The sequence below is a fragment of the Poecile atricapillus genome, chromosome 11, assembly GCF_030490865.1.
Source record: "Poecile atricapillus isolate bPoeAtr1 chromosome 11, bPoeAtr1.hap1, whole genome shotgun sequence".
Lineage (NCBI taxonomy): Eukaryota > Metazoa > Chordata > Aves > Passeriformes > Paridae > Poecile > Poecile atricapillus.
The window spans coordinates 11,842,225-11,868,207 of NC_081259.1; the positions used below are offsets into that span (position 1 = coordinate 11,842,225).

General features: G+C 38.3%; 1 protein-coding gene across 2 annotated transcripts; it reads left to right on the forward strand.

Moving 5' to 3' along the window:
- Positions 1-25,495, forward strand: SCG3 (secretogranin III). 2 transcript variants are annotated; one of them, XM_058847260.1, is made up of 12 exons: positions 1-237; positions 912-964; positions 1,509-1,554; positions 1,655-1,870; positions 2,915-3,057; positions 4,184-4,345; positions 4,645-4,822; positions 6,596-6,712; positions 17,928-18,011; positions 18,608-18,736; positions 20,753-20,833; positions 24,934-25,495. In XM_058847260.1, the coding sequence occupies exons 1-12, from the start codon at positions 153-155 to the stop codon at positions 25,050-25,052; spliced, it is 1,413 nt and encodes a 470-aa protein (XP_058703243.1). In that variant the 5' UTR covers positions 1-152; the 3' UTR covers positions 25,053-25,495. The 2 variants fall into 2 exon arrangements, with proteins under 2 accessions (XP_058703243.1, XP_058703244.1); XM_058847261.1 differs by having other exon boundaries at positions 20,753-20,821.
- Positions 25,496-25,983: the final 488 nt, after the last annotated feature.

Consider the following 25,983-nt stretch of genomic DNA (forward strand, 5'->3'; position numbering starts at 1 on the left):
GCCGCCGCCGGGGCCGGGCTCGACCATTTCTGCGGGCGCGGGGACGAGGGGCCGAGCCCCGGGCAGCGGCTTCCCCGAGCTTCAGCACCGCGGGCCGGACAGCGCCCGGCGGGCCGGTGTCAGGCCCCGGCGCGGGGCTGCGCGGCCGCACCATGTTCCTCGGGCTGGCGGTCGCGCTGCAGGTGCTGGCGCTGCTGGCGAGCCGGGGACACGGCTTCCCCAAACCCGCGGGCACAGGTAAGCGCCCGCCCCGGAGCCTTCTCGCCGTTTGCCGCGGATGGGGAAAGTTCTGCGGGGTAGAGATAGAGGATGGTAAAAACTTTCCCTCCGCTTGGCTAAAAGCAATGAGATTCTGAAGCAACGATATTCCTGGTGCGAGACGCCGATCGCTGAAGCTGCGATCTAATGTTGAAGTGGAGGGATAGGTGCTGGTAGAGGGAAAAGCTCTGAATTTTTTCAGTCTTTTCAAGCAATGTTTTCGTCCATTCTACAGCAGTGTCTGCACAAGTCTTTGCTTGCTCCCGGTCTCCCGCGGTATTCTGGATGGAAGAGATTTTTAATCTCTTGGCTGTGCGAATCCGATTATTGCTATTTTAGTCAATCTCCTCCAGCACTTTTTTCCCCAATTCGTGAGTTTTCTGATCAGAAAGAGGTTGCTGAGTCTATATCTGTATTTCTGTCTTCTGCAGAACCTCTGCCCCAATAATGCTTTGTTTAAAGGTTTTACTTTTTTTATTGTGTTCTCATTCCTCTAGGAACACTGAAATTCTTTTTTCAAGAGCTAGCAGTTGGCATCCTATTTAAGACACCATGTTTTATGGGAGAAAACTATAAGAAAAAATGTGCGGTCTCTTTGTAGTTGCATGTATCATATAACTGAATATATGTGTGTGTGTGTATGTTTATTCTAGATAAAGCTATACACAACAGACAATTAAGTGTAGAAAGACCTTTGGAGGAACAGGTGAGTAAAATAAAAAATATTTCCTTCTTTTTTTTTACAGAATTCCTATAAATATTTTTAGCCTTTCAGGTACTGGATCTATGAATGTCATGAATGGGTAAAAAAAAGATTTGTCAGTAAAGTGATTATTGATGGGGTTAGATACAAAATAGGATTTCAATATTTTTTGAAAACTGGCATATAGACTTTCACTGTCCAGCATTCTAAAAGCAGCTCATTAGCTCCAACAGCTCACAAAGGTGACAACCGTTTCTACTGACATCCTGTGGGAATATAGCATGAGCTTGGAATGAAGAAGGAAAATATAACTGGCATTTATCTTAAAATGGAAAGTCTGTTGCAGCTTCTCATAATGTCTGGTTCTGATCAGAGGATGGGTGGTACTGATGAAAGTGTCCAGTGCTTATTTTTGTTCTACTTATTCAGGCAAACTTCTTACTGAGAGTGAAAATCAGGCATTAAACTCTCTGCTGATAAATTAAGAGATCACATTTTGTTCCTTCTACATGTTTGCTGTTTTGTTTGCTTTATTTTTGTATATTAGATTGCTGAAGCTGAGGCAGACAAGAATAGGAAAATAACTCCCACAGGTAAAATATCTTTCCTGGTTTTATATCAATATTCGTAATGGTATTCAAAGAGGTATAAGATTTTATGTTATGTTGATATTAATATTGATACATTTTCCAGAAAATAAACCAGAGTTCAGGAATTATTCCTTTGTTGATGACCTGAACCTGCTCAAATCAGTAGCAGAAAGAGAAAGGAATGAGAAGGAGAGGGAGTCAATTAGAAGCTCTTTGTATGAACAGCAACTGGCCATTGATGATGCAGACTCCACCAAGAACCGCAGGCTTGTGGATGACTATGACTCCACTAAAAGCGGGCTGGATTATAAATTCCAAGGTATTCCATAATCATCTTTCAGTGACTTCTAGGTTAGATTTCTCTTGCAAACTGATTGCCTTAATGAATGTTGTGTTCACCACTAAACATGAGATCTATTTGTTACTGGAGTGCAGTTTCAATTATTTTCAATTGTGGAAGATTGATGTATTGCAGTTAGGTTTTTGGAACACAGTACAAAAGAATTGCTCTTGATTTTAATAGGCTTCCGTGGAGGAAAGTCTAATTGTGTAATTTGTAATGTTTTTTAGCAATTTAGATTTGATGGAAGGAAAATGGGACATATTTTTGAATGAAAATATATTTATTCTGGTTTGTGAGAAAGAAGCATTTCTATATGCAGCTAAATCACATATATTTATTCCAAATATTATGTGCAGTTTTAGATAATTCTCATAATCACAAACCTAGAAGAAATTGCTAAAGGCCAAAGAATACTTGCCTTTGCTACAGTAGTAGTTAATTGACTTAGTTTAAGTAAGTTAAGACTGTAGTTTAAGTGACTCCTCTGAGAATTGTAAGCAGCATTTAGCTCAGGATATTTTTAATTATATCAAAGTATGCTGATCACAGACCAAAGCTCACTCATATTCCCTTTCCCATTGTCACAATGATCTTATTTTCTGTAGGTAACAATTACATAATTGAAAGCTAATTTGCTGAAATTCAAACAAGATTGTGTGCTATTTGTCATGAACTGTTTTGATATGTGGCCATACAATGAAAAGGAAGACACAGATAAGTGGATATGGAAATTCTACCAATATTTTCTATAAACAGGAGAGTAAGCTCCTAAAGTTCATCTTTGCTCCTTCAGCAGAGCCAGTCAGAAAGACATTTTTCAGATGTGGAAAATTGACACAAAGAACTTTTCCCTGTGACTGATTTAATGTCTTGCAAAGTGTGTATTGAAGTATATTCCTAATGTGTCTAAAAATGCAGTTTTGTTCTGAAGAGAAAAAGATATGGGCAGAAATTTTTTACAAGCTGTTTAATCTAAATGAGTTGGGGGGTCAGCATACAGTAAAACTGTAATCCTTTCAGATGATCCAGATGGCCTTCATCAATTAGATGGCACTCCTTTGACTGCTGAAGATATTGTTCAAAAAATTGCTGCAAGAATTTATGAGGAAAATGACAGAGGAGTGTTTGACAAGATTGTTTCAAAACTTCTAAATCTGGGGCTAGTAAGTATCTTGGTAATCGTCATTCAACTGCTTTTTGGATTGGATTAATGCTCTTTCAAAAAGCAACTCGAATGCACATTTTGTCTGAAGCGAGTGGGACTCGGGGGCTAAGAAAATTTCTAGAGATCCTTGGGCTTTCTGGTTAAGCTCTGCAATAACATTGTTGTTCCTGTGATGTCTTTGCAACAAAATAGGCCAAACTGCAGAATGTTTCTGTTGCTGAAAAAACACTCACTGATTGTACTCCTCCCATGTCTGTCCTCATTTTTCCTTTAGTTTGTCTTCTGATTTTCACTGAGTGCTTTTCTATTATGAATTTCTTTTCTATACTTAATGGGGAAAGGTTTGCACTCATTCCTATCCACCTAATGCTAATTAGTGCCATCAGCAAACACATACTGTTGCTGGCTAGTTGAAGATATATTACATTACTGACTTTTAGGAAGACTGGATTTGTCTGTGACCTCTGGATGTCTTAATGGCTTTAGCCATTGCCATTTGGAATCCTTATATTTTAAAATATTCACCTTATCTTTTTAGCACTAGATTTTGCAGCTGGATATTGCACCCCACTGGTTACAGAGGGAGCTGTGGGACAGATGCATGTTCTTGTTCAAGTGACAGCTGTTATGAAGCAAAGAGAAAACATTTTAATGATATCATAGAAAGCTACTTGCTTTTTCCCATTCTGTATTACTGTATTCTGTTGTAATTATTCAGCTGTCCATAGATGTGTTGCAGAGCATATGTATTTCTATATGGGCGCACATATAGGGAGGTGCCACACTTACAGCTCCATCTTTCAAGCTGCACTCCACTGTGTTAAGTCTTAAAGAGATTTGGTTTGAAGGCTGTATGTGTGAATGGGTGTGGTTTATGTGTACACATTTGATGTGTATTTCTATGTGTATATGTATATGAGTGTTATAAATGTAGGCATGTTTATATATCTATATGTATACATGTATGCACACATACAGGTATTACATCTAATTTGGCTGTGCTCAGCTTTGAAGCAAATGCATTTACAGCAACCTATTTTCTTATTGATACCAGGTTTCATATTGATGTTTGATTAATAAAAAGCACAGTATTCTGTAAGTACTCTGCACCAATATTTTAACAGATCACAGAGAGTCAGGCCTATACCCTGGAAGATGAAGTGGCAGAGGTTTTACAACAGCTAATTGCAAATGAAGCAAAGGATCGTGAGAAGGAGTCTGAAGATTTTGATTACCCTGCCACCAGAGCAGACAGTGATACAAAAGAAAAGCAACAGGAAAGAATGGTAATTTCTTAGCTTATAATTTTGTCTTATGGTACTAGCACTGCATTCTTTAGGGAATAGTCTGGAAACGAGGTGTTCTTAAAGAAATCCTGTCTGATAGAAAAAAGAATCATGAGTTACTTCAAAATTTAAGCTAGATGTCAATTGAAATAACTTTGAGAAAATAGTATAGCTTTCACCTTACAATTAGGGCAATGTTGGCATGAGGTTGTGATAGAAATTTTAGAAATCTATTAACTCTATCACCAAAAGCAATGTGATTATATACATTTTCTTTTTTTATTATGTCTTATGTGGAGACATCAAGCAAATCTGATCAGGATAGTTTCATTAATGGAGAAGTTGATGATACACTGGATAACACGTGGTCATCATCTAATGTGCTGGAAAGAAGAAATGAGCTGCCTTCTGAAGATAATTTCGAAGATCTCCAATATTTTCCAAATTTTTATGCATTATTAAAAAGTCTTAACTCAGGTGAGCTTGTCATAAAAAATTCTCTATTTTCTTCTGCTCTTTTCTCTTCCCCACAACTTCCTTAGTTGCAAGAGACCATGCAGAAATTAGTATAAACTAATTTGATTAGTGATTTTGATTGCAAAATACTGTCAGGAACAGCACTCAGAACTGCAGAGAGAGTGACCTAGACAGCCCTTCCCATCTTGTGCTGTGTGATTCAGGAGTCCTGAATTCTTTTCATTCCCGTAAGGACATGATGAAAAACTGGCACATGGTTTTCTCCAGAGATCTTTCCAGTAACATCCATGTCATCTAAGCCAACAGAGATACGAGTAAGCCACAGCAGAATCCTCACACTGATGGTACCAGTAAATGAGTCTGAGCCTCCCAGCCTTTCCACAAACCACAGGTTTGCTGTTTATTGCAGTGAAAGCTCTGCACGTCTCTTCCTATTCCGGTGCTGGACATCACTGCCTTCCAGTTATTGCAGGCAAGATTGTGGCTCCTTGCCACAGCTCTGTGTCAGCACCCTCTACACATACCCACTCTCTGCAGCCACACACACACTCTCTAACTTATGGAAGGATGGGTGGGAGAGTGGTATTTTGTAGATCCCTTGTCTTGCAGGAGCATTAATGTTGCTTCAAATTGTCCCCATATGCACCTAAGTGGAGAGCTAAAATGAAAAACCTGAGGGCATATTTTGCTCAATCTACAAACTTTATATTCTTCCTGTTCTTTTTAATTTTCCCATGGCAATTCTGCATGCTAGTTCTTCTCCTTTTTCTACTCACAACACAGGCAGGCATGTTGGGTTTAACAGGTTATCAAGCAAACAGAACCAGGCTGCACATCTCCTGCTTTTTGTGTTCACCTGTCAGGTTGTATCAAGCTGGAGGAGAGGGATTCAGTTGCATCCTACAGCTGTGTGTTAAATTGCAGGCAGCAATAAAAAGCCTGTTCAGCAGCCCTCCAGAGTGGCTGGCCCTCTGCCAAGGCTGGGAGTATGGTTCTGACTGTCCCTGACTGACAGTGCCCCCGGCTCTGTTGGGTCCTTCAGCGATGGCCTGGGCAGCAGCGAGAGCTTGTGTGACTGTGACTGTGTAATGCAGAAATAGCAGTAATACTGTTCAGCACATAAACACAGTGGGAAAAGAAAAGCTAAGAAGCAGCTAAGTGTGGGCAAAACCTGATTATTTTTATAAAAAATAATATTTTTCGTATGCTATTCTGAAGTCATGATCCTCCCAGCCATGAATGCTGTGTTGTCCCAGTACCCAAGTAATGGACTTGTGCACAGTAACAATCTTGTTTGGGACACTTTATATTTTTGTCATGGAACCCATGGATCTTGTAGGAGAAAGGATCTCTTTCATACAGAGCCAGACTGATCTACTAAATAGTTCACAAACAAATTAAAGAAAAATGACAGACTGTAGAAAACTCTACCTATATCAGCCCTCTGACCATCAATTTGAACTGTCAGATCACTCCATCTTTGTGTGCTTAGTGTTCTTAGCTGTAAAATGGAATTAATACCATTGGCCCTCCATGACACAGCCCCTCAAGACAAGAAGTTATAAAGAAGAACCAGCCCCTGATATTTTAAAGTATATTCATCTGTAGTTTGCAGGAACAGTTTAAAAAGAAACATATGTAAGTTCTCATTGCTAATCCAGCATAGCCTTTTCCCTTTTAATGAGTAGGTCATTCTTTATGCATGAAGTTTGTGCAGTTTGCAGAACAGTCCTTCCAAGTTGCCTGGTGTCTGACTAGTTTTGCCTCACACAGAGACAGAGACAAAAGAGAAAGAGACCTTGATAACTATCATGAAAACCCTGATTGATTTTGTGAAGATGATGGTTAAATATGGAACAATCACACCAGAAGAAGGAGTTTCCTATCTTGGTAAGAGTACCTACTTTATACAACTCTTATTAAAGGTATGTTCTTCCTCTACCAACAGTAATAATTATCTTCTCATCTTTCTTGCTCTTATGAAACCTGTTTCAGGTTTTTTCATTGAAAATGCTAAAGCTACACTTCTAAATGATTGGTCATTCCCTACAGCAATGTTCAATTCCATACTGCTTTAATATTTCCATCTAATGAAGGAAAGATAATTTATCAGATATGCATTTAGAGTATTAGTACACTTTCACATCTATGAAGCACAATTTATTTCAATGACTTTATGTCAGGGGAATATTAGGGTTTTCCCTGTTCTATTAAAGTGGATTAGGTACTTGCGTTTCCCAAAAATATTCCAGCACTTCAGCTCCTTTAATCTGTCACTGTAGGTAGCTGAACTAGATGGGACCTAATGCCAACATTGTCTACCAAGTAAAACTCCTTCCATCTATGAATAGTGTTACATCTTGGCAGAGGAGTAGATTTGGAAGCATTCTATCCTGGATCCATTTTAGAGTCTGTGGCTATGCAGGTTTTGTAAAATCGTTACCATTTCCTGAAGAGGGAATTTGGAATGGGCTGTTTTGTGGTTCACACACCTTTCCTGGCTTTGACAAACTCTCATCCATTCACTGCAGGCAGCCTGTCTAGTTAAACAAGCTGACCTACAGAAGAAGGGCTCATCTGTACAAACTCTGCACAACCCTTTCATTTTTCTGAAGTATTTCTGGTATGGATTAGTCTGAAAAATTTTTGTTTGCATGAGGTCCATTTCTCAGCTTCATAAATCAGCCTGTCACAGAGAAAGGACTGGCAATGGTCTTTCTACATTGCAGATACTTGATTGATGCAATTGTAACTGTAATTGCACAGATTGTATGGATTGATTATCAACTACTTGCCTACAAAAGATACAGTGAATCATGACTCACATTCAGTGCATGATTGCACCTCCTCTCTAAAGAATTCATGATATATCTGACCAAGGCTATTCCTTTATTTGCTGTAAGAAATCTCCTTGAATTTTGGAATATTTGGATAACTTATGCCCCAGTCCAACTCTTTATTTCTCAGTCTGCCAGTACATTTAAAGAAAAATGTACATAAAGAGATGGTTGATTTGAAGCACAGTGGTTTCAGTGTCATTCTAGAAATGAAGATACTATGGCTTGATCAGATATTGCCAAAACTTAATAAGCTAAATTTATCCCTGATGCAAGACCATGCAGATAATGGAATTACACTAGGAATGTATTTTTCCTGCTAAAATTCAGGGCAGTTGTTCACACTGGCTTTTGTTTGAACAAATAGATACTGTAACCCTGGAAACAAATTGCCATGATGGCATAGTACAGAAGGCAAGGATTAGGTTAAGAGTTTGAGAGGTCTGATTTAGACTGGATTTAAAGTAAGACTGTCAACTGATGTATCCAGACTCTGCCTTGCAAATGAGTGATATATGCAGAGATGGATTTTGTGCTCCATCAAAGCAACTTACTGTAGTGGAAAAAGCTTTCTCATAGATTCTCAGGTTGCTTCTGTGGTATTCTTTTTTTAGACCAGCTGTTGAGAAATTGCTTCATTTATTGAGCTAATATGCTCAGATACTGAGAAAGAGCATCCACAGGAGCATGTTAGCTTCCTGCACTATCCTTAAGCATGGCAGCAGTTTTATTGCCACTCTTACTCAACTAAAAGTCCTGTAGTCTGTAATAGCTGGATAGGTACCTAGGTGCAGTTTGGATTAGGGGATTGATACACAGCTGTGCTTATTTATAGCAGATAAAGGAATTAGTATAAATATCAGAGTTACTAATATGAATATTAGTATGAACATCAGAGAGAAGAATCAGTGTAAAAAATTGGCAGCTTTTTGTTGTTTCCTCTGTCTATAATCAGTGAGCAGATTCTGTGCTACTTGGTGGAAAATACCTACTGGATCTGTGCAGATGGATTACATCCTCTCTCCATTTTTTTACAGTAGGAAACTGCCTAAATTAATTTTCCTCACTCTGTGACTGAAGCCATGCGTAAGCTATGTCTCTGAATTATACATTCAAAATAATAAATCATTTACTGAATCAAGTCACAAGGTGCAGCTTTTTTGCCCATCACAGGGGTGCAGAAACAGTGAATTTGAATACATATACCAGTAACAGCTGGCTTGGGATTTGGAAACCACAGCATTACATCATCATCATTGTATCTTACTCTAGGGGAAAGTGTTTTGCTGCAGCAGTGACTGATGTTATTGGGTTTAGCTTTAAGTACAAAGGGTCTAGTGTGGTGCAAGAAAAACACAGAAGTGGAAGAACATGAAAGAAAAAAATGAAAAGCTCATACATGGAAACACAAGGAATATGTTTATTTTTTAATACATATATTCAATATTATGTAATACTTATTTAAAAGCTTTCCATATGCTAAATGTGATCTGTAACAGAATACAGAAAGCCAAAACCAGTATATTCATTATATGAATCAGGAGAAAAAGTAATGCCTACCTTTTAGAGTATGTGTTCAGAAAGTATAGCTCTGGAAGCATTAAAGAGAGCCTGTAAGAAACTAATAGAAAATAATGTGTTTTCTGTCTAGCCGAGGTGCACCTTATTTGATAATTATCCTGCTGTGGCAAAATGCCACAATTTTCTATCACTCTTTACTTTCTTAGCTATGAATACTGTTACAGGGAGCAAATTCTTCTGTGCAGTGAAAGCCTCATTATATGCTTCTAGCCTGTTCAAAGGCTTTCAGAAATCTCTCTAGAAAGACTATCTGCCCTCTGAATATTGAAAACTGCCTTAAAATCACTTTTGCAATTAAAAGAACGGACAAACATTGTTTGGTACAGAAAGCATAAGGTAGTAAATTATGACAGGATCTCAGGAGCACAGGTGGCTTGTTTATTAGATCCAACTGTAGTATTACCTTAACCACCTTTGTGTTTGTTGGCAGCATCCAGCAAGTGCTTCCCAAACAGCTGAACTCCTCTTGCTTGCCCCAGCCTGCCAGAGGCACAGGCTGAGTTTTGGGAAGTGCTTGGGACAGTTACTGAAATGATGTTGCTGTTGGCAAGGGTGCAGAGACAGAGGGGAATGGAAGCATTGGAACAGTTCCATGTAGTGACCAGCGGAAAGCAGCAAGAGGCTTTCAGATAAGTTAGGACTGATTCAGCATAAAATATTTTGTTATTCACGGCATTCATAACATTTATATTGCATAAATAGCTGATACTGATGCATAAATATCTTATATTCCATGTGCAGCTGAAAGGACAATATTCTTCACAGTGATGAGTGCTTCAAGAGAAAAGGAACTGTTTGAGCCAATAGCAAACAGCAGAGTACAACAAAGCATGCATTGCATAGATTCTTGTACTGTTTAAATATTAATTTGTGAGTGATACCACACTTTTCTTCATTTTCCTTGTCTGTTGAGTAACGTGATGGTGGAGATTCACTCTGATAGTATTTCCACCAAAGCCATCTATCACATACCAGATAAATCTTAAGGAAAAGCTTCATCTACACCACACAAAGAATTTTTTGTATGACAAGTGGCTTTCCCTGCATATGCCACACTATCTAGCTAGTTTTAAAATGAAAATATATCAGTCCACTACCATCTTGAAAAAAGCTCTATTTATAGTAATTATGTAAACTATAGTCTCGCTGTAGATTTATTTTAATAATATTGTTGTCAGCTTAGAAACAGGAACCATTTGGTTTCTGCCAGTTTGTTCTGATACAGTTGTAAATCATCTCCCACTAATAAGACCAAAATAATAAGTGATTTTCAGAACCATTCTAGGAAATATTTGCAATTAGAGGCTTGAGCCCATAAAAAAAGTACAGCTTTCAGAGATGACAGACAAATTCTTAAGAGGCACCAGTGTGTATGTATGAATCCTTTTGATACAGTAGATTCATTATATCCTCCTGCTGTGTGCTGCTTACAAGACTAGATTTGTAGCAAATTTACCCATTGCCACCCCAACCAAGTGAAAGATATGTTACCCAATAAACTATTACCCTAAAAATGCAGATTAGTTATGTGCACGTTGTAGCCTTGTGTGGAGCTCTCATTTCTTGATACAGCTGTGACACAGAGAAGTACTGCATTTTCCACAACTGGAGAAAAGAGAAGGGCAAATTTTCTGGGAAGAAAATTAAGAACTCTGTAGCTTTGCTGTCTCTGAAAGGGATCCCACTTTTACCTCCTTGTGGTAAAGCATTTAGACTACTGGAGCCACAGTGTAGAGCACACAGCCCACAGCAGACTGGTTGAGGAGCAAATCCCCCTTTATTTAGGAGGGAAACAGAGAAATCATTCCAGCTGATCAGCATGCAGTGTTTGAGTCACAGCTGCTTTCTTCCATAGACCAAACCAAAGCCACCTCTCACACCTTCTCCCTTTGGCTCTGACTCACTGTCAGAAGCCACACTGTCCCCCGTGACTGAGTAGGAGATTGTGTTAGTTAGAAATGGCCATGAACAGATGTCTCTGTTTACCTTTTCCACCCTCATAACATTTGTTCTTTGTGGACAACAGGGAAGAGTACCAAGCTGCGGGACACAGGAGCGGTGGGAGATGGATTGTTCATGGGGAAATATTGCTGAGGAATACGAGCACTCATTAGTTTGGTCCTTTCCTAAAGAACAGTTGGGATATTGTTTTACTATAATGCTGCCTTTAGGCAGACTGAGGCTGCATGAAAGGGGAAGGAGCAGAGGCAGAAAGTCTCCTGTGGTGATTTTTGACATGTCCCTGCCTCTCCACGCTAAGAAATATGAAATAGCTGTTGTGCCTCTCGCATTCATTCTTGGTACCTGCACAGCTCCACTTCTGATGAAGGCAAAGTTCTGTGATTTCCCCATTGTAGTGCACAGTAGACACAATCTGACTTTTCCTTGGGAGAGGTGAACTTGTTTGAATAATGTGACTAATGCCTGAAGTTCTCATCAGCACAGATGCTGCAGGCCAAAGATCTGATCCTGATATTTATTTAGTTAGCCAAGAACAGGCAGAGAGCCAAGAGTGTGAGGCAAAGTGCAGATCACAGCCCACACTGGCATCATCTTTCCTCTCCTCGCTGTGACCATAAGCTGCTGCTCCCTGATGAAGACTGTGATTTCAGAGGATGAGGGAAGGTGTGGCTAAAGCAGAGCCAGAAGCTACAAGTGGAATATGGACAGTGACATGTGGACCTTTTGTTCATTTTGACCTGGGCAATGAAGGGCACTGACAGTATTTCATACAGGGAACCATTCCTGCAAAATGCCATCTTTTTATTTTTAAAAATACTTTTTCACAAAGGTCTCCTTGTTGCTACTGTAGATTTTCTTCATAAACATTAAATTATTTAACAAATTTTTCCCTATCTAATTTTCCTTTTGGTGATTTTTCTTACCCAGTGTTTATCATGTGAGTGATGCGTATGGCTGCCAGTGGGAGTTACTTAATTTCAGTCAGCTCTCTTGTCTGCTATTTATTTTTTATCTAATGAACTAGGGTCACACAGATGCCAGTATACTGTACTTTATCTGAAAAGTAGAAATCAGAGACACTTCAGATGGCAAGAGTAGGGTGAATACTGGGAAGCAGCAGTGATTATGTAAAGTATATGTAAATAGTTAAACCAAAGATGAATTTGCATGGAGATAAGATAAAATTATGTGGGGACAGAGAGTGTGTAAAGATCTCAGGCAAGATTGGAATTTAGGAAGTATATTGATTGCAGACCCCACTGCACCTTTATATCTGTTCTTTCTGTAACCTCCTCCATGTCTGTCCCTTGCTACTTCTGCATTTAAACAAACACATGAATGTGTTTTTTTCCCCGTTTCTTAGATCTTATTGCCTATTTTCTCCATTTAGACTCACTGCATAATAAAACAAATGGGTGGCTATGGTGTGAAAAGTCTGTGACCTCACAGTTCTTGAGAACCAGGACCACTACACACTAGAGGAAACTGGACATCACCTGAGGGTGACACTGTGTGTGAGGGCATAGTATTTTCAGTATCCACAGGTTCTAAATCTTCTCAGATATGGTTTGGGAGAGATCCAAGAGTTTTAGTATCACTAGTTGCTTTTCCCACCACATTACATGACTATCAAATCATGTGTTCAAGAATCCAAACAGATACTTTACAGTTCATTCCTTTGTTTATCGCTATCTACGGCTTAAGTTTGCAGTTATTTCTTGCAAATATATTTCCTCATCTTCCATTTCCCTTCATTGCCTCTTCTATGCTTTCCCAACTGGATGGAAATCTCCATCTTCTCATAGTATTTAATTTGACAAATATATTGCTTGGTTCCTGAAAATCTAGGTTTTGCATCCTCCCAAGTGGTTTATGTTTCTAAAGGAGGGCAATGCTTTTATTTTTTCTCACTGTATTTAATAGCTCCATAAACCGCCTCCCAGCTTTTTGAATTCAGTGCCTCTCTGTTGACAGTTGAGCACTGAGACCGTTGTGATTTGACATGATTATGTGGGTGTGGGGTAAAGAAGGTGTCACTGAACATTTACAACTCCATCCCACTCCTGCAGGAGAGGCAGCTCTGTGCTGCTTCAGTCCCAAACCATCATGCTTGTAAAGGGAATGCTGTAAAAACACATAAAATGTGTGCACAGGCCACAGAGCAGCTCCAGGATGAGAAAGGATTAGCAAAGGACTGCACAACACAGCTCCAAGAGACCTGCAGTAATGCAAAAGAAATGCATGTAGACTATTAAAAGGATAAATCTGAGAAATAGCCTGTGAAGGAGGCAATTTAATAAGGGTGATAAAGCAGACTTGCTCAGAGCTGTGTTTACCTCAAAGCACATCTATTTAATTGTATTTTACTTTTGGAGTTGCTTTTAACCTGATTGCCAAGTGATACTGTTGCTGTCCGAATTTCAAATCACTCTGACCATCTCACCTGTAATCCCTTCACAAGTGATGCCATGACCTGGGATTTCTCATCTGACATGTCACTCCTCATGGCAGCATTAGGCTTCAGACACTCCATCCCAACAAATCAGTCAAACAGGAAGATTCAGAAAGAAAATGCCCTATGTAAGGCAGGGAGTTAGAGAGCAGCAGGAGATTTGCAAGGCTGAGACCCATCTGTAATTCCACAATGGAGGGATTTCTCTTGTTCTTCACAGTTTTAGTAGTTTATGTGGCATATGCTTGATACAGCTATAGCTGACCAAAGGTCAAACTCTGCTTCTGGCTACACTGGGGAAAATCCAATGGATATTGACAGTTCCTGGACATGCACTTGTCCAAAGAATTAATCAGATATGCTCTTCCCATAGAATAGTCCCTAGCAAATTCTGAGATGTCCAGAGATTTTTCACAGACAGAAAATGGCCTTGCTAACTCTTAAGGATCGTCTACCGCAGGAGACAGAAAAGCTCTAGGAAAACTGTGTGTTTTTAATGCCTCAAATATGTGCATCTCACACAAGCAGTCATCAGCACAAAGCTTTCCAGCTGAAGCAGTTGGAGTGTATGAACTCATTAAGTAAACTAATTTTTACCTAGTGTTAAAAGTGATCTCAGGTACCTTGATGATCCCTTTTCTCCTTTAATAAGCACAGTCTTTTTATGCTGTATGAAAACAGAACAGCAAAGCAGGTCTTTCTGTGGAAATTTAATGACATCTCAGCTTCAGTCAATTTGATGAGGATAGAACATGAAACTGTCTCCCAGGTACAGGACTATTATGCAAAGTGAAAACCCTTTGCTGGAAAATTTGCAAGAGTCTGGAAAACACCATGAGAGAGAGTCTGTTGAGAAAGGTACATGTCAGGCTTCCATTACTGGTTCCATTAAATACTCAGATGAATGTGTTTGTTTCTGCCTCTCTAATAAGAACAAAGTAATTTAGTGTTTAATAGTTATCCATGTAGTATCTTTTCCCATGGATTTAGAGGGTGTTACCACAGTACATTCTCCCAGAGTAAAGATAAACATCCTGATTTAATGCTGTTCAGATTTTTGGATGCCCAATTTGAAGGACTTTAGAGTTTCAAAAGTGCTGGGAATTTGCATTTTCAGGTGGAATTAAGAGCATCTATTAGAGTGTAGGAACTGGGCCTAGGATGTCTCAGAAAGCCAACTCAAAACAGAAGTCCTCCTGCAGCATGAATGCTTCAGTGCATCATCCCAGATCAAAGAGCAAGTTAGAAAGTGAGGCAAGGCAGAAACCAGATCTTGTGACTCCGGGTGTCTGCTTGGATGATGAGATTATCCTGCTCTGCGGAAAGCTGCCGCCAGGCCACTGACCTATTTACCAGCGTAGGTCACTCCCATTAGCTCAGTAGTTATTGTCCTGTTGTTTTAATTAGTGCCATTTCAAATAAGCAGCCAGCTCTGTGGAAAGGTCAGTACCTTTCTAAGCTCTTCCTCTGTGCAAATTGGGTTGCTAAGGAAACGACACCGGAAAAGTAATCAATCCCTGTTAGACCTGCGCTAGGACACGCGGTTGCTTAGCTGCTGGCCAGCACAGCTCATCGAGAAGATGATTCACTCCATCAGTGTAACTCAGAGCAAACACTGCTCAGCCCTGGCCCAGCCACACATGGCAAGTACAAACATGTTTTGAAACAATACCAGCTGTTAAAGCATTAATTTTGAAGCAGAGCAAGGGCAATAAATCCTGTTTGGGAAGACCTGGGATTATCTGGCAATATTCCCTCTAGGGTGCACATCAGACAAGCCCCTCAAACATGGACTGTACCACTCAGGAAATACAGCTGATTATAAATGTTCAGACCCATGTTGATGTGCCATCCAGCTGGCAAAGTAACTTCACCACTTCTGTAAAATGTGGTGCCTGTTAAAAGGCCTGTCTTGTAAGTTTGTGCGCATCCTTACTGACAAAACCAAGCTTTGAAAATGGAACACGGTGGTTACTGTATTCAGTCTGGCTTTAGAGGCAAAGCCAGGTCAGCATTGCTTTATTACATTTCATGGGGCTGGATCACCAAGGAGTGATAGTGAACTCACATGAAATTCTTACCCAAATCAAAAGACTCAGAGAAACTGTACAATTCCTGATGCTCTTTATAGAAATGAATAAATAACGGAGGAGTATAAATCCCACTGCCTGCAGTAGCACGTGCTGTATGTGGATATGTATACAACTTCTAAACACTACGATCTATCAACAGAACAAAAACTGTTGGAAACATCAGTGTCAGACCTTTAAATCTAAAGATATCTTGGCAGGTTATAAATCTATCTTGTGGTGGAGTCTTTTTGTTTCTGGTAATAGAAATTTACTGCCTAAATGCAGACACTTTTAAGGAAGAACATGAAAGGCACAAATCAATGCACTTATATATGTGTAATATTTTAAATTTTTAAATGCTTTTATTTTTTAAAATACTGTGTTTAGGCTTAAAATTAAGCCTAATTTAATAGAATATGCTGGATTAAGCTCCAAAATCAGTGACATTCTTGCATTTGCATGAATTAGTGAAGGACAGTAATCTATCTGCTTGAGTTTACAAAGGGTTTATAATCCCTTAACTGTGTAATCTTATCCTGAAAACTGTGTCTCTGCACAGAGAAATCCTTATATTCCTGTTGAAATACTAGTATGGTACTGATTCAGGATGAAAACAGAATCTTAAGATGAACTGAAAGGGATGTTTATGGTCCTTTAAATAAGCTTTGGATCAAGTGATTAATGAGGCGTCAATACCACTATAACTCTAGCTTGATTTTTATTTCACCAGGATGTCTGATCCAGCTTGTAACACAGCCCAGACCTGTTTTGTTTAGGGCATATAGGGCAAGGTCAGAAATCACATTAAAGGGATATGTACCAAATGAAAATATTCACAAAAAAACCACGTGATGTAGAATTGAGAGGGTGCAATCAGGCAGGGTGCCAACAAATACTGCTTACATTTTAATTTTATGTAAATAACAAAATATAGAAGATGCAGGCAGACAGGATTATGTGATGTCTCACAAATGCTTATGCCACTTTATATGCCACAAAGAGAAATATGCTAAAAAACTACTCCTTAGGTTTCAGTGCTGAGTATCTTTCTAATGGAAAAAAAATGCTCCCAGCTGATGGATAAAATACAGAAAATATGATTATATATTTTTAATCATACATATATAGAAACATACCTACAAAAAATATGATTTTAAATATTATTAGCCTTATTATATCTATTCTGCCACAGTTCCCACATTGCACACTGAATATATCAGCTGTTTATGTAAAAAGAATTTTGACAAATTTCAAAACTTAGTCGCTCAAAAATATCCACCAACAAGATAGTATATCTGAAATTTTGAATCCATGTTTAACTGAACCTTTAAAAAGCTGATAAAAGGAAGGAAAATTCTACACTGTGTCCATAATATGACTGAGGAAACACGGCAGGTTGTACACTGATCTCTATTTTGAATATATACCAAGTCTGGTATCAAAAGGACTTTTTTCCCACATAAGCATACAATGTTTATATCTGAAACATCAGTCTTTATGAAGAAGTGCTTTTACTTTCAAATTAGATTAATTCACCCCTGAACTTTGCATAGAAATACATTTTCTAGTCTTCTAGAGTTGTATACATGGCCACAGCTGTCTAGTTGGTTTTCAGGTAAATGCCTGACTTGAGCAACTTTCCAAAGTATTTGTTTTAATCTCTTCAATTTACATGTTAATTTCATCTAAATATAATTTAAAACCTTTTACTAGACATTTTTCTAATACAATAAACCATATGAAATCAATATATATAGACATAGTTTGGGATAGTGTTTTCCTACCAGGATGAAGCACATATTTCATAGTCTTCTATTTTTTTGTGAAGTTAATTAAAGCCTTTCATTGCTTTCATCAGAATAAATTACTACAGAGAGTCATCTGTATTTTGTAACTTACGTGACTAAAATATGGAATATGATGCACACTTTTACTGACTTTATGCATGTTGGCACTATTTGGTACTCTTATTGTCATGATTTAGTTGTTAACTTTGTAAAATAAGATTGATCAATATTCCCTATAGCTATTTGTTTGTTCTTTTAGCATTGGCTCTGCATTAATTGTTCAGGGGCAAGGATGAAGGCTGTTCTTTGAGATTTCTAATTACCATTCAGACTGGTTTTGGGGACAATATAGTATGGATTCTGCATCTTATCCATTGAAGAATAACTGGGGTTTGGTTTTGCCTTGATTTCTAGAAAACTTAGATACAATGATAGCTGAGCAGACAAAGAAGAAGCTTGAGAACCCTTCCACTAAAACCAGGACAAAACTAACAGCAGGTACTTACTCTACAATTTTCCTTCCTGGAATAACCTTTTTTTTTAACCTATTCAGTTTAAAGTATGCTAATTGCTTTAGCAGCCAAACTGCTTGTAAAAGCCAGTCTCTCAAGGACCTGTACCAAGCCATGGCTTGGTTGTCTAAGCACACAAGAGAGAAATTTTCACTTAATTGTCCAGTCTTTGAGAAATACATTCATTCTCTTTTTCTTCACTGCTGTCCAGACATTATACATATACAAAAGCAAGCTGTAGCAGTGCTTTTTAATACTAAAATAATAATGAAAAAGCATTATTTGTCAACTTTGAATGTAGCAAATGCAAATTTCATAGAATTTTTCTCTGCACAGAGAAATGTGCCTTTGCATAGCAATCACCTGTATTCTGCTATTGTTTGTGAGAGCAGAAAGAGATATTCCTCTTCCCAGAGGTCTGGAGTACAGATGACCTTCCAAAACCACTTTGAGAAAGGCTCCAATGAAGCTCTTCCTCAACCAGCAGTCAAAATGCTTTACTTGCCGAGATTGTATTGATGGGATTGAGAAATACTCCTGGTACATTTGATACAAAATTGTTTGCTTTTGTTATTTCTTTAGACAAGAGTAGTGAAGAAGCAGACAGTACAAAGGAAGAAGCAGCTAAAATGGAAAAGGAGTATGAAGTTTCAAAGGATTCTACAAAAACTGAAGGACAAAATGCAGCAGGAAACAGTGGAGAATCCGGAGGTACAGAATATTTCTTTCCCTACTATGTGTGCTCCTAGTGATCACAGTCTTTTCCTCTCTTTGGTATTGACTTTCCAAGGTGTTAGCATAAATATCTTCAGTCTATAGTCACTGGGAGTCAGCACACAACAGCTTGATTCGCAGTGTACGTATCTGCCAAGTTTTAAACATATGACACTCCATCCCTTGCTGAGCAGACATTCACAGAATTCCTAGATTCTTTTAGAACAATATGAAATGCAGTTTGATGCAGTAGTGCAGAGAGATTTTGCTTCTTTGCATCTGTGGCTTTTCAGTGAATTTGGATGGCCAGAGTATTCAATAATCTGAGTGGGCCCATTGATTTCTATAGTTGGTGTTAGAATAAGCTGGTACTGAAAGGCAGCGAAGAGTTCTGCAGTGACACAATTTACATTTCCCACTGCCAGAAGTTAAAAGTTATCAGTAATTATCCTGTTTTACATAACTTTGGAAACACTACAGTGAGTTAGTGTCTCCCTAAACAAACACAGCATACAGTTATTTTTGTCATGCCTCAGCATGGCAAATAATGTCACGTGCTAAATTACCCTGTGCTGGCTGAAGTCACCTGAGTGCAAATCAGCTAATGTATCTGAAAACAAATCTGCAGGGGACATCGTGGCTCCTTATTGTGCTGAACTCTTGAAGGAGAATGTTTGTTGGTGCAGAAACCTTTCAGTGAGTTCTTATTGCAAAGTGTCCAGCATAAGTATCTATGTTTTGTAACCAGCTGATTAAACAAAATTACTTCTTTTGCATCAGTGCTGTCTGATGCTCATACTTTTTGGAATGCAGTGTTTTCACTCAGGCTGCTCAGTAATGAATTGCAGAAATCAGGATGGCAGTAGATTGTAATCCATCCATCACCTGGTTCAGCTCTGTGGGCAGTGCAGCCACTCACAGAAGGAAGGTGGCATTATTTCCAGCAGCTTATCTATTCCAACATGGAAGAGGAAAATAGATCAAGATGGTTGTCTGATTTCACAGGAAAGAAAAGTTATCTCAATACCCATGGGAAGTGATAAATAACACATTTTGTTTGTCTCTTGAAGATTTGTCTTTTCAGTTTGGTTCCTTTATCTTCAGCCCAATAGCTTTTTAGAAATTAAAATTGGATCAGTATTTAGCTCTTTGTCTCATCATGCAATGCCCTTGCTCTTTCAGAGAGTAGCTTATTGTAAAGTTACTGCACTGCCAGCTCAAAAATGAGGGTGTATCTAATACTGTATCCCCTTACTAACAGGAGCAGACATGCATAGTTGGCAGTAGTAACCTACACACTAATCACACTAGGTTTTTAGTCCTGACAAAATGTAAGAACATTACATCAATAAAGCTCCATCCAAGTTAAGAATTCAAAACCCATTTGCTGGAATATTTCCTTAGGGGCCTTATTAGGTAATCCTTGTACTAAATGTGTCCTGTACAGTTTCTGGTCCAAAAATATCCAACACTTTAAATTTCAGCTGTAACAAGGAGCTATCATGGTAATTTAAATACATCCTTTTTCTCAGTAAATATAGTAACTAATAGTAACTAATTTCAAGTTGCCTTTCCAAAATATCACAATTTTAGTTTTGCTATATGCTGCTAGTACTACTATATGGAGGAGTTTTGATACTGAAAGCTATCAGCCCTAGTTAAGTCATTCCTTGCTATCTCAACAGCTTTTTCTTTGCTGAACAATTATGATGATCAAAAAGCTACAGGTTATTTTTAATCCACATATGCAATTTTGGTGGATGCCACCAAAAGTTACATATAAAGATAAAAAAAAGCCATGGTCCTAAGTTTGTGTATGACTAATCTTGAACAGGCAGCACCTGCTAACCATCTGTGGGGATTTTGCCTGACTGAGTTTGACAGGACTCAGGTTTTAAGCAGAAACTAAGAATAGTTTTAATCTGCCTTAGCTGTGACCAACTTCACCCAGTTAAGCAAGCTGCATCAATCATTGATGTAAGTCCTTGATGTCTCTCTCACCCTTTCCTCCAGGGAAATCTGAGGCATATTTGGAAGCAATCAGGAAGAACATAGAATGGCTGAAAAAACACAATAAACAAGGTAACAAAGAAGGTATGAAGTAAAAGGCTTTGACATTGGGGTGGGCACCATATGCATTAAAAAGCAAGTAATTTATATTGTGTTGTATAATTTACCATTGTGCTATACCTTAAATAATAGTAATGTAAAACTGTGCTTGTCTAGATTATAGTGATCATTAGTGGTGTTAAATAATAGAGGTCATGTAAAAGTTAAGCCAATGAACATAAATAGGGAACTAAGGTAGATTAATGCAAACTGGGTTGAATGGCCACTGGCCACAAAACCCACAGGGACTGACCAGCAGAGTTAGTCATGTGCCGTCCACACAGTCATGGTGGTCTGCCTGTCACCAGGTAACTGTGTCAGCTTTGTCTAGTTCTTCATTTCTTAGCATTTTGTGTTGTTTAATGATGACTTTGTAGGTGAGATAGAGGCATTTGAAATATCTGGACATGTCTAGAGAAGCTCATACATCTGGCTAGCATGCCTGCACTGATAGCAACGAGCCTTGTTCCATAGCCAGGAACAGTTGAGATACGAACTTATGTCAGTAGCACTGTAATACGTTGGATTACAGCCCAAATCAACTCGAATGACTTATAGCTCTCACATGCAAAGCTGTGTAGAAGGGAGCAGTGACTGAAGCAGCTGCATGGGGTTTGCTCACCAGCTGTCCCACCATTTGCCTCTTGCTCGGAGACAGGGCTGTGTGAGAGCTGCCGGCAGGGACAGAACAGCAGCAGGATTTCTCCTTTATTTTTCACAGATCTTTATTTATCCATACCATTTTTTCCCTCAAGTTCTTACATAAAACCAGCCTCTTATCCCTGTTCTCTGCCATGGCTGTGTGTTCTGCCATTGCCTGCTCTGGAAGTGAAGGTTCCTAGCCAGGGGTTCCATCCCTGGGCAATGACTGGCGCCTGGCGAGAAGGACCCTTCTTGCACCAGCCAAGCAGAGGGTGATCTGAGATGAGATTAGCCCTGGGTAATCTATCCATCCTCTCTGTGTGTTGAAGTGTGTATGAATTCCATTTCAGAGATGAGTGCATGCCGACAGCCCAACACATTCATTTTTCTGTACAGAAACTGTAATAGGAAAGACTATAAAAAAAAAATTCCATCTCTCAAATAGTTTCCACACAATGGCAGAGATGGCAGTTAGCAGCAGGCCTACATATTTGCTCAAGAGTTTTCCTGCCAATTTTAATTAATGGTTCTGTTTAGCAGTGTACTCATTATAGTAATTAGATCTCCATCATGTGTGATTATATCTCTGTATCACACACTGCCTGAGCAGCCCCTTGCTCCTCTTTGTAGTAATCTTCCTTCTGCACTGCTGCAGTTTGAAAATGGCTGTGACTGCAGATCAATAGCATTTTATCTGCCTGTGAATGCATTAAGATATATATATCTGTGTAGATGGATTTTCATTTACACTAGAATATCTTTATTGTCCTTTGGCAATGGAAATAGACCTTAAAGTGAGTGTAAGTTATGACAAAATTAGAATAGCATTCTTACCTTTCTGATACATCATCTTTATTGTGCCTTTTCATACTCTTTATTTTTGTAAAATGCTAATTCAGTTCCCCTGGGATGATGTTAAAAGAAGTAGTCAGAGTAAGCTTATCTAACCGTGAATGCATTGCAGTGTTTCTTCAGTGCAAGATTAGGTGGTGTTGCTGTGCTCATCAATCATTTCTCCACTTCCAGCTGGCACCTGGGGGCTGCCAGAAAAGCGATTCTCAAAGTAATTCATGTATTAAAATGGCCAGACTTTCCTAACCCTACTCATGGATTGGTTTACTCACTGAAAATCCTTGAAAAGGTTAAGGTTTTCTTCAGGCAAATGTGTGTGGGTCTTTCATTTTGTATGAATTTCAGTAGATACTATTCATTCTATGACTAATAACCCTGGAAATGTTGATTTGCATTTCTGCAGTTTGGAAGTACCAATTGCTTATTAAGGAGGCTAGTTAGCTTGAGTGGCTGGGATGATTTAAAGATAAACACGTCAAAAGCCTGGATTTTGGGCTCATTGCCTTTTGTGTCCAAAGTTTGTTTTGCCTGTTTACAACCTCCAGGCTCCATGGGCCCGTCCTTCATATCTCACAGACATGGCTTGATGCTTGAAACCATTGCAGAACAGAGCATTTTACCGATGCATGCAAAGAGCATGTGTGGATTGTTCAACATGTCCTTAGGTAGTTCAGAGCTTCAGAACACTAACAGCAGCCATTTAGAAATGAAAGTGAATCCTATCATTAATTTCAATGGCAAATGGCTTGATCTGAATATGCAAATAAGAGCTCACTTCATTTACTGGAGCTGTTTCACAGCTCCATGTAATGCTGCAGCTGTTGCAGTGAATCAGCATCCAAAGCTGATTTTTCTAATTACAATAGATTCTAAATGAGTATTAGGAATTGGCAGTTATCAATTTCTAGAAAAAAAAACAATTTAAATTGCTGTGAGATATACAAATTAGCCTGAATTAAATAATATCATAATGGCTGTAATCCCATACAGGATGTTTAGTAATTAAACCTTCACATCTCCACATAATAATCTTAGAGTTAGAAACAGTGTTCTACAAGTAAAATAAGCACAGAGATTTTAATGTGAAAAATGTGGACATTAAATTAATTTAGTATTTGGTGTGCATTCATTTCTATTCCTTGGTATCTTTCACTGGAGACCCTCATTTTGTCAACATGAATGAAATCTCTCATCCCAATTATGAAATTGCTCAGTACTATTTGTCCCTATTACTCATACAGGATGGAGACACAAGCAGGTTACGTTCTCTTAAGTAATGACAGTAACAGACCAGACAAGAAATTATCTCCTCAGTACAGCAAATGGCAAAATTCCTGCTAACTCAGATATGGAGAGAACACCTCTGCAGGATTGGGGAGTGTTGAATATCAATTTTCTGTATTACTCATTTGAAATTGCCTTATGCTGTTATAAAAATGATCACAAGTATCAATTTGCTTCTTAATATCTTTCTATCCCATTTTGGTCAATTTTTGAAACCTAAAGAACCACAAATTCATTATTGTCTATTTTGTTAAGAATGCAGAGTTTGAAAGAAGGTTGTTCCATGTATTTCTGTACGATGTTATACACTGGACATTGCAAAACCAGTTTTAATATATTCTGAAGGCCCTGTCTGTGGAACATGTATGTTGAAAAATTCAGAATGTATTCATTCTTGTAAAAGATACTAATTCATTTGACTTAGTATGAACCCTTAAAACATTGATGTTCTTCTTCTGGTTCTAACAAATCAAGCTTTACATTTATGCAGCTAATTATATAACTGAAACTTTATTGTGTTTATATGTGAATATACTGAATCTGCTGCCAGAGTCACAACTACACAATAGGTTACCTTTCTATGTTATTTGAAAAATTGCTTTGCAGTAGAATTTTTTTCATGGAAAATAGCAATGTTTTCCAACATAGGAAAAGTCTATTTAATGCATATAGTGTGAATCAGGCTGCATAGATGCAGTCATCTATTGGAAAAGGAGGAAGGATCTTTCAGCACTCTGTTGCAGATTGACAGAGGAAGATTGTCAAAAACTGACACTAACACTGTCACAAAGGCTGCTCACTGCAGTAGTTTTCAAACCAGAATATTATGTTCTATATCAAGGTAAGTAATTGTATTATTTTGATCTATTTTCAGGGAGTTGCTTTCAGGAATTTCTACCACAGTTGTAATAAGTGGGAATTTTACTGGGATTTCAACTGGAAATAGTCCATTTAATGCTTTCTTTTGATTCCATGGCAGTTGTGAAAATAATAGGGCACAGCAGCTTTTGCTGTGCAGACTAGAACATCAAATCCCTGGACCGGAAAATATTCTTGCTTTAGCATTTGACAGCAATCAATCAAGACCAAGAGACGATTATTCCTCTTGGATAATAAAAGCACCGTGGTGTGTAAAAAGACTTTGTGCAGCTGTTTTGGGTTTTTTAATGTTTTCACAAATTGCATTTAGAGAGAATTCTCTTCAAGATAAAGTGCATTGCTTGGATAAGCTTTACAATGACATTGTTTCTTAGGTGAAGCGGTATAATGGCAATGACTCACTGTGCAAATGAATTCTTGTTTTGCAGACTATGATCTTTCAAAGCTGAGAGATTTCATTGATCAGCAAGCTGATGCTTATGTGGACAAGGGCATCCTGGACAAGGAAGAGGCTGATGTAATTAAACGCATCTATGGCAGCCTGTAAAGAGTTAGTGACTGCCAAACCTGTAGAAATCTAGTCTAGTTCCCCCCACTCCTGGCTCAATTACTTATGATCTGTTAATTTGAGGATATCATTAGAAATGCTCTGTTTACATTGTACTGACAACTCTAGACAGAAATGAAGAGCTGTAGTGCTCCATTCACTTTCTGCATCCTGTATTTTCCCACATTCACAAAGCAACCCTAAACACCAAATTCTGACACTGAATTTCTATTTGATAAGGTAAATATTTCTGTAATGCTCTCTTTGATTTATTGTTTGTGTTTGGTTTACTTTTGTAGCTAAACCAATCATTTCTGATGGAAATTTCTTTTAATGCTACATTTTTTTTGCTTTCACTCAACTAGCTTTCTATAGATGCAACTATGTAAAGGGCATTATGAGAAAATAGTTCATAGTTCTCTAAATAAAATATTTGAAAATAATTTACCCATTAAAGTTTTCTTTAATCTTATTTTATATTAACTAATTTTGGTTTTAAATACTAACACCTTTTTTTTTATCCTTTTTTATTTCTTTATGCAGTATTCTGTAACTTGGACTGTAGTGTCCTTTGATAACTGATAAATCTTTGACATTACAATTGCTTTCCATATTACAGAGTTGTATTCTCTTCAGCATGTGTGAGCATTCTCTTTGCACCTTTTGATGATTGTGCATGCATAATTAGTTGAATTCCTGATATGAATATCCTGATAGCAAGTGTAAATAGCCATTGCTTTCTCTAAAGAAGAAAAAAAAGAAAGCAATTCAAGTAATTTTGTATGGAAAAGGAAGTTTGCAGCTAGAGATGTTTTTAGGAACATGGGCCCTGCTTTTCAGAAGGACCTAAGGAATCTGTTGTATCTCAGTATCTCTGAATATCAAGGCTATGGTCTGATTACTGACCCCTGTTCTGTGCTGAGAAGTTTTA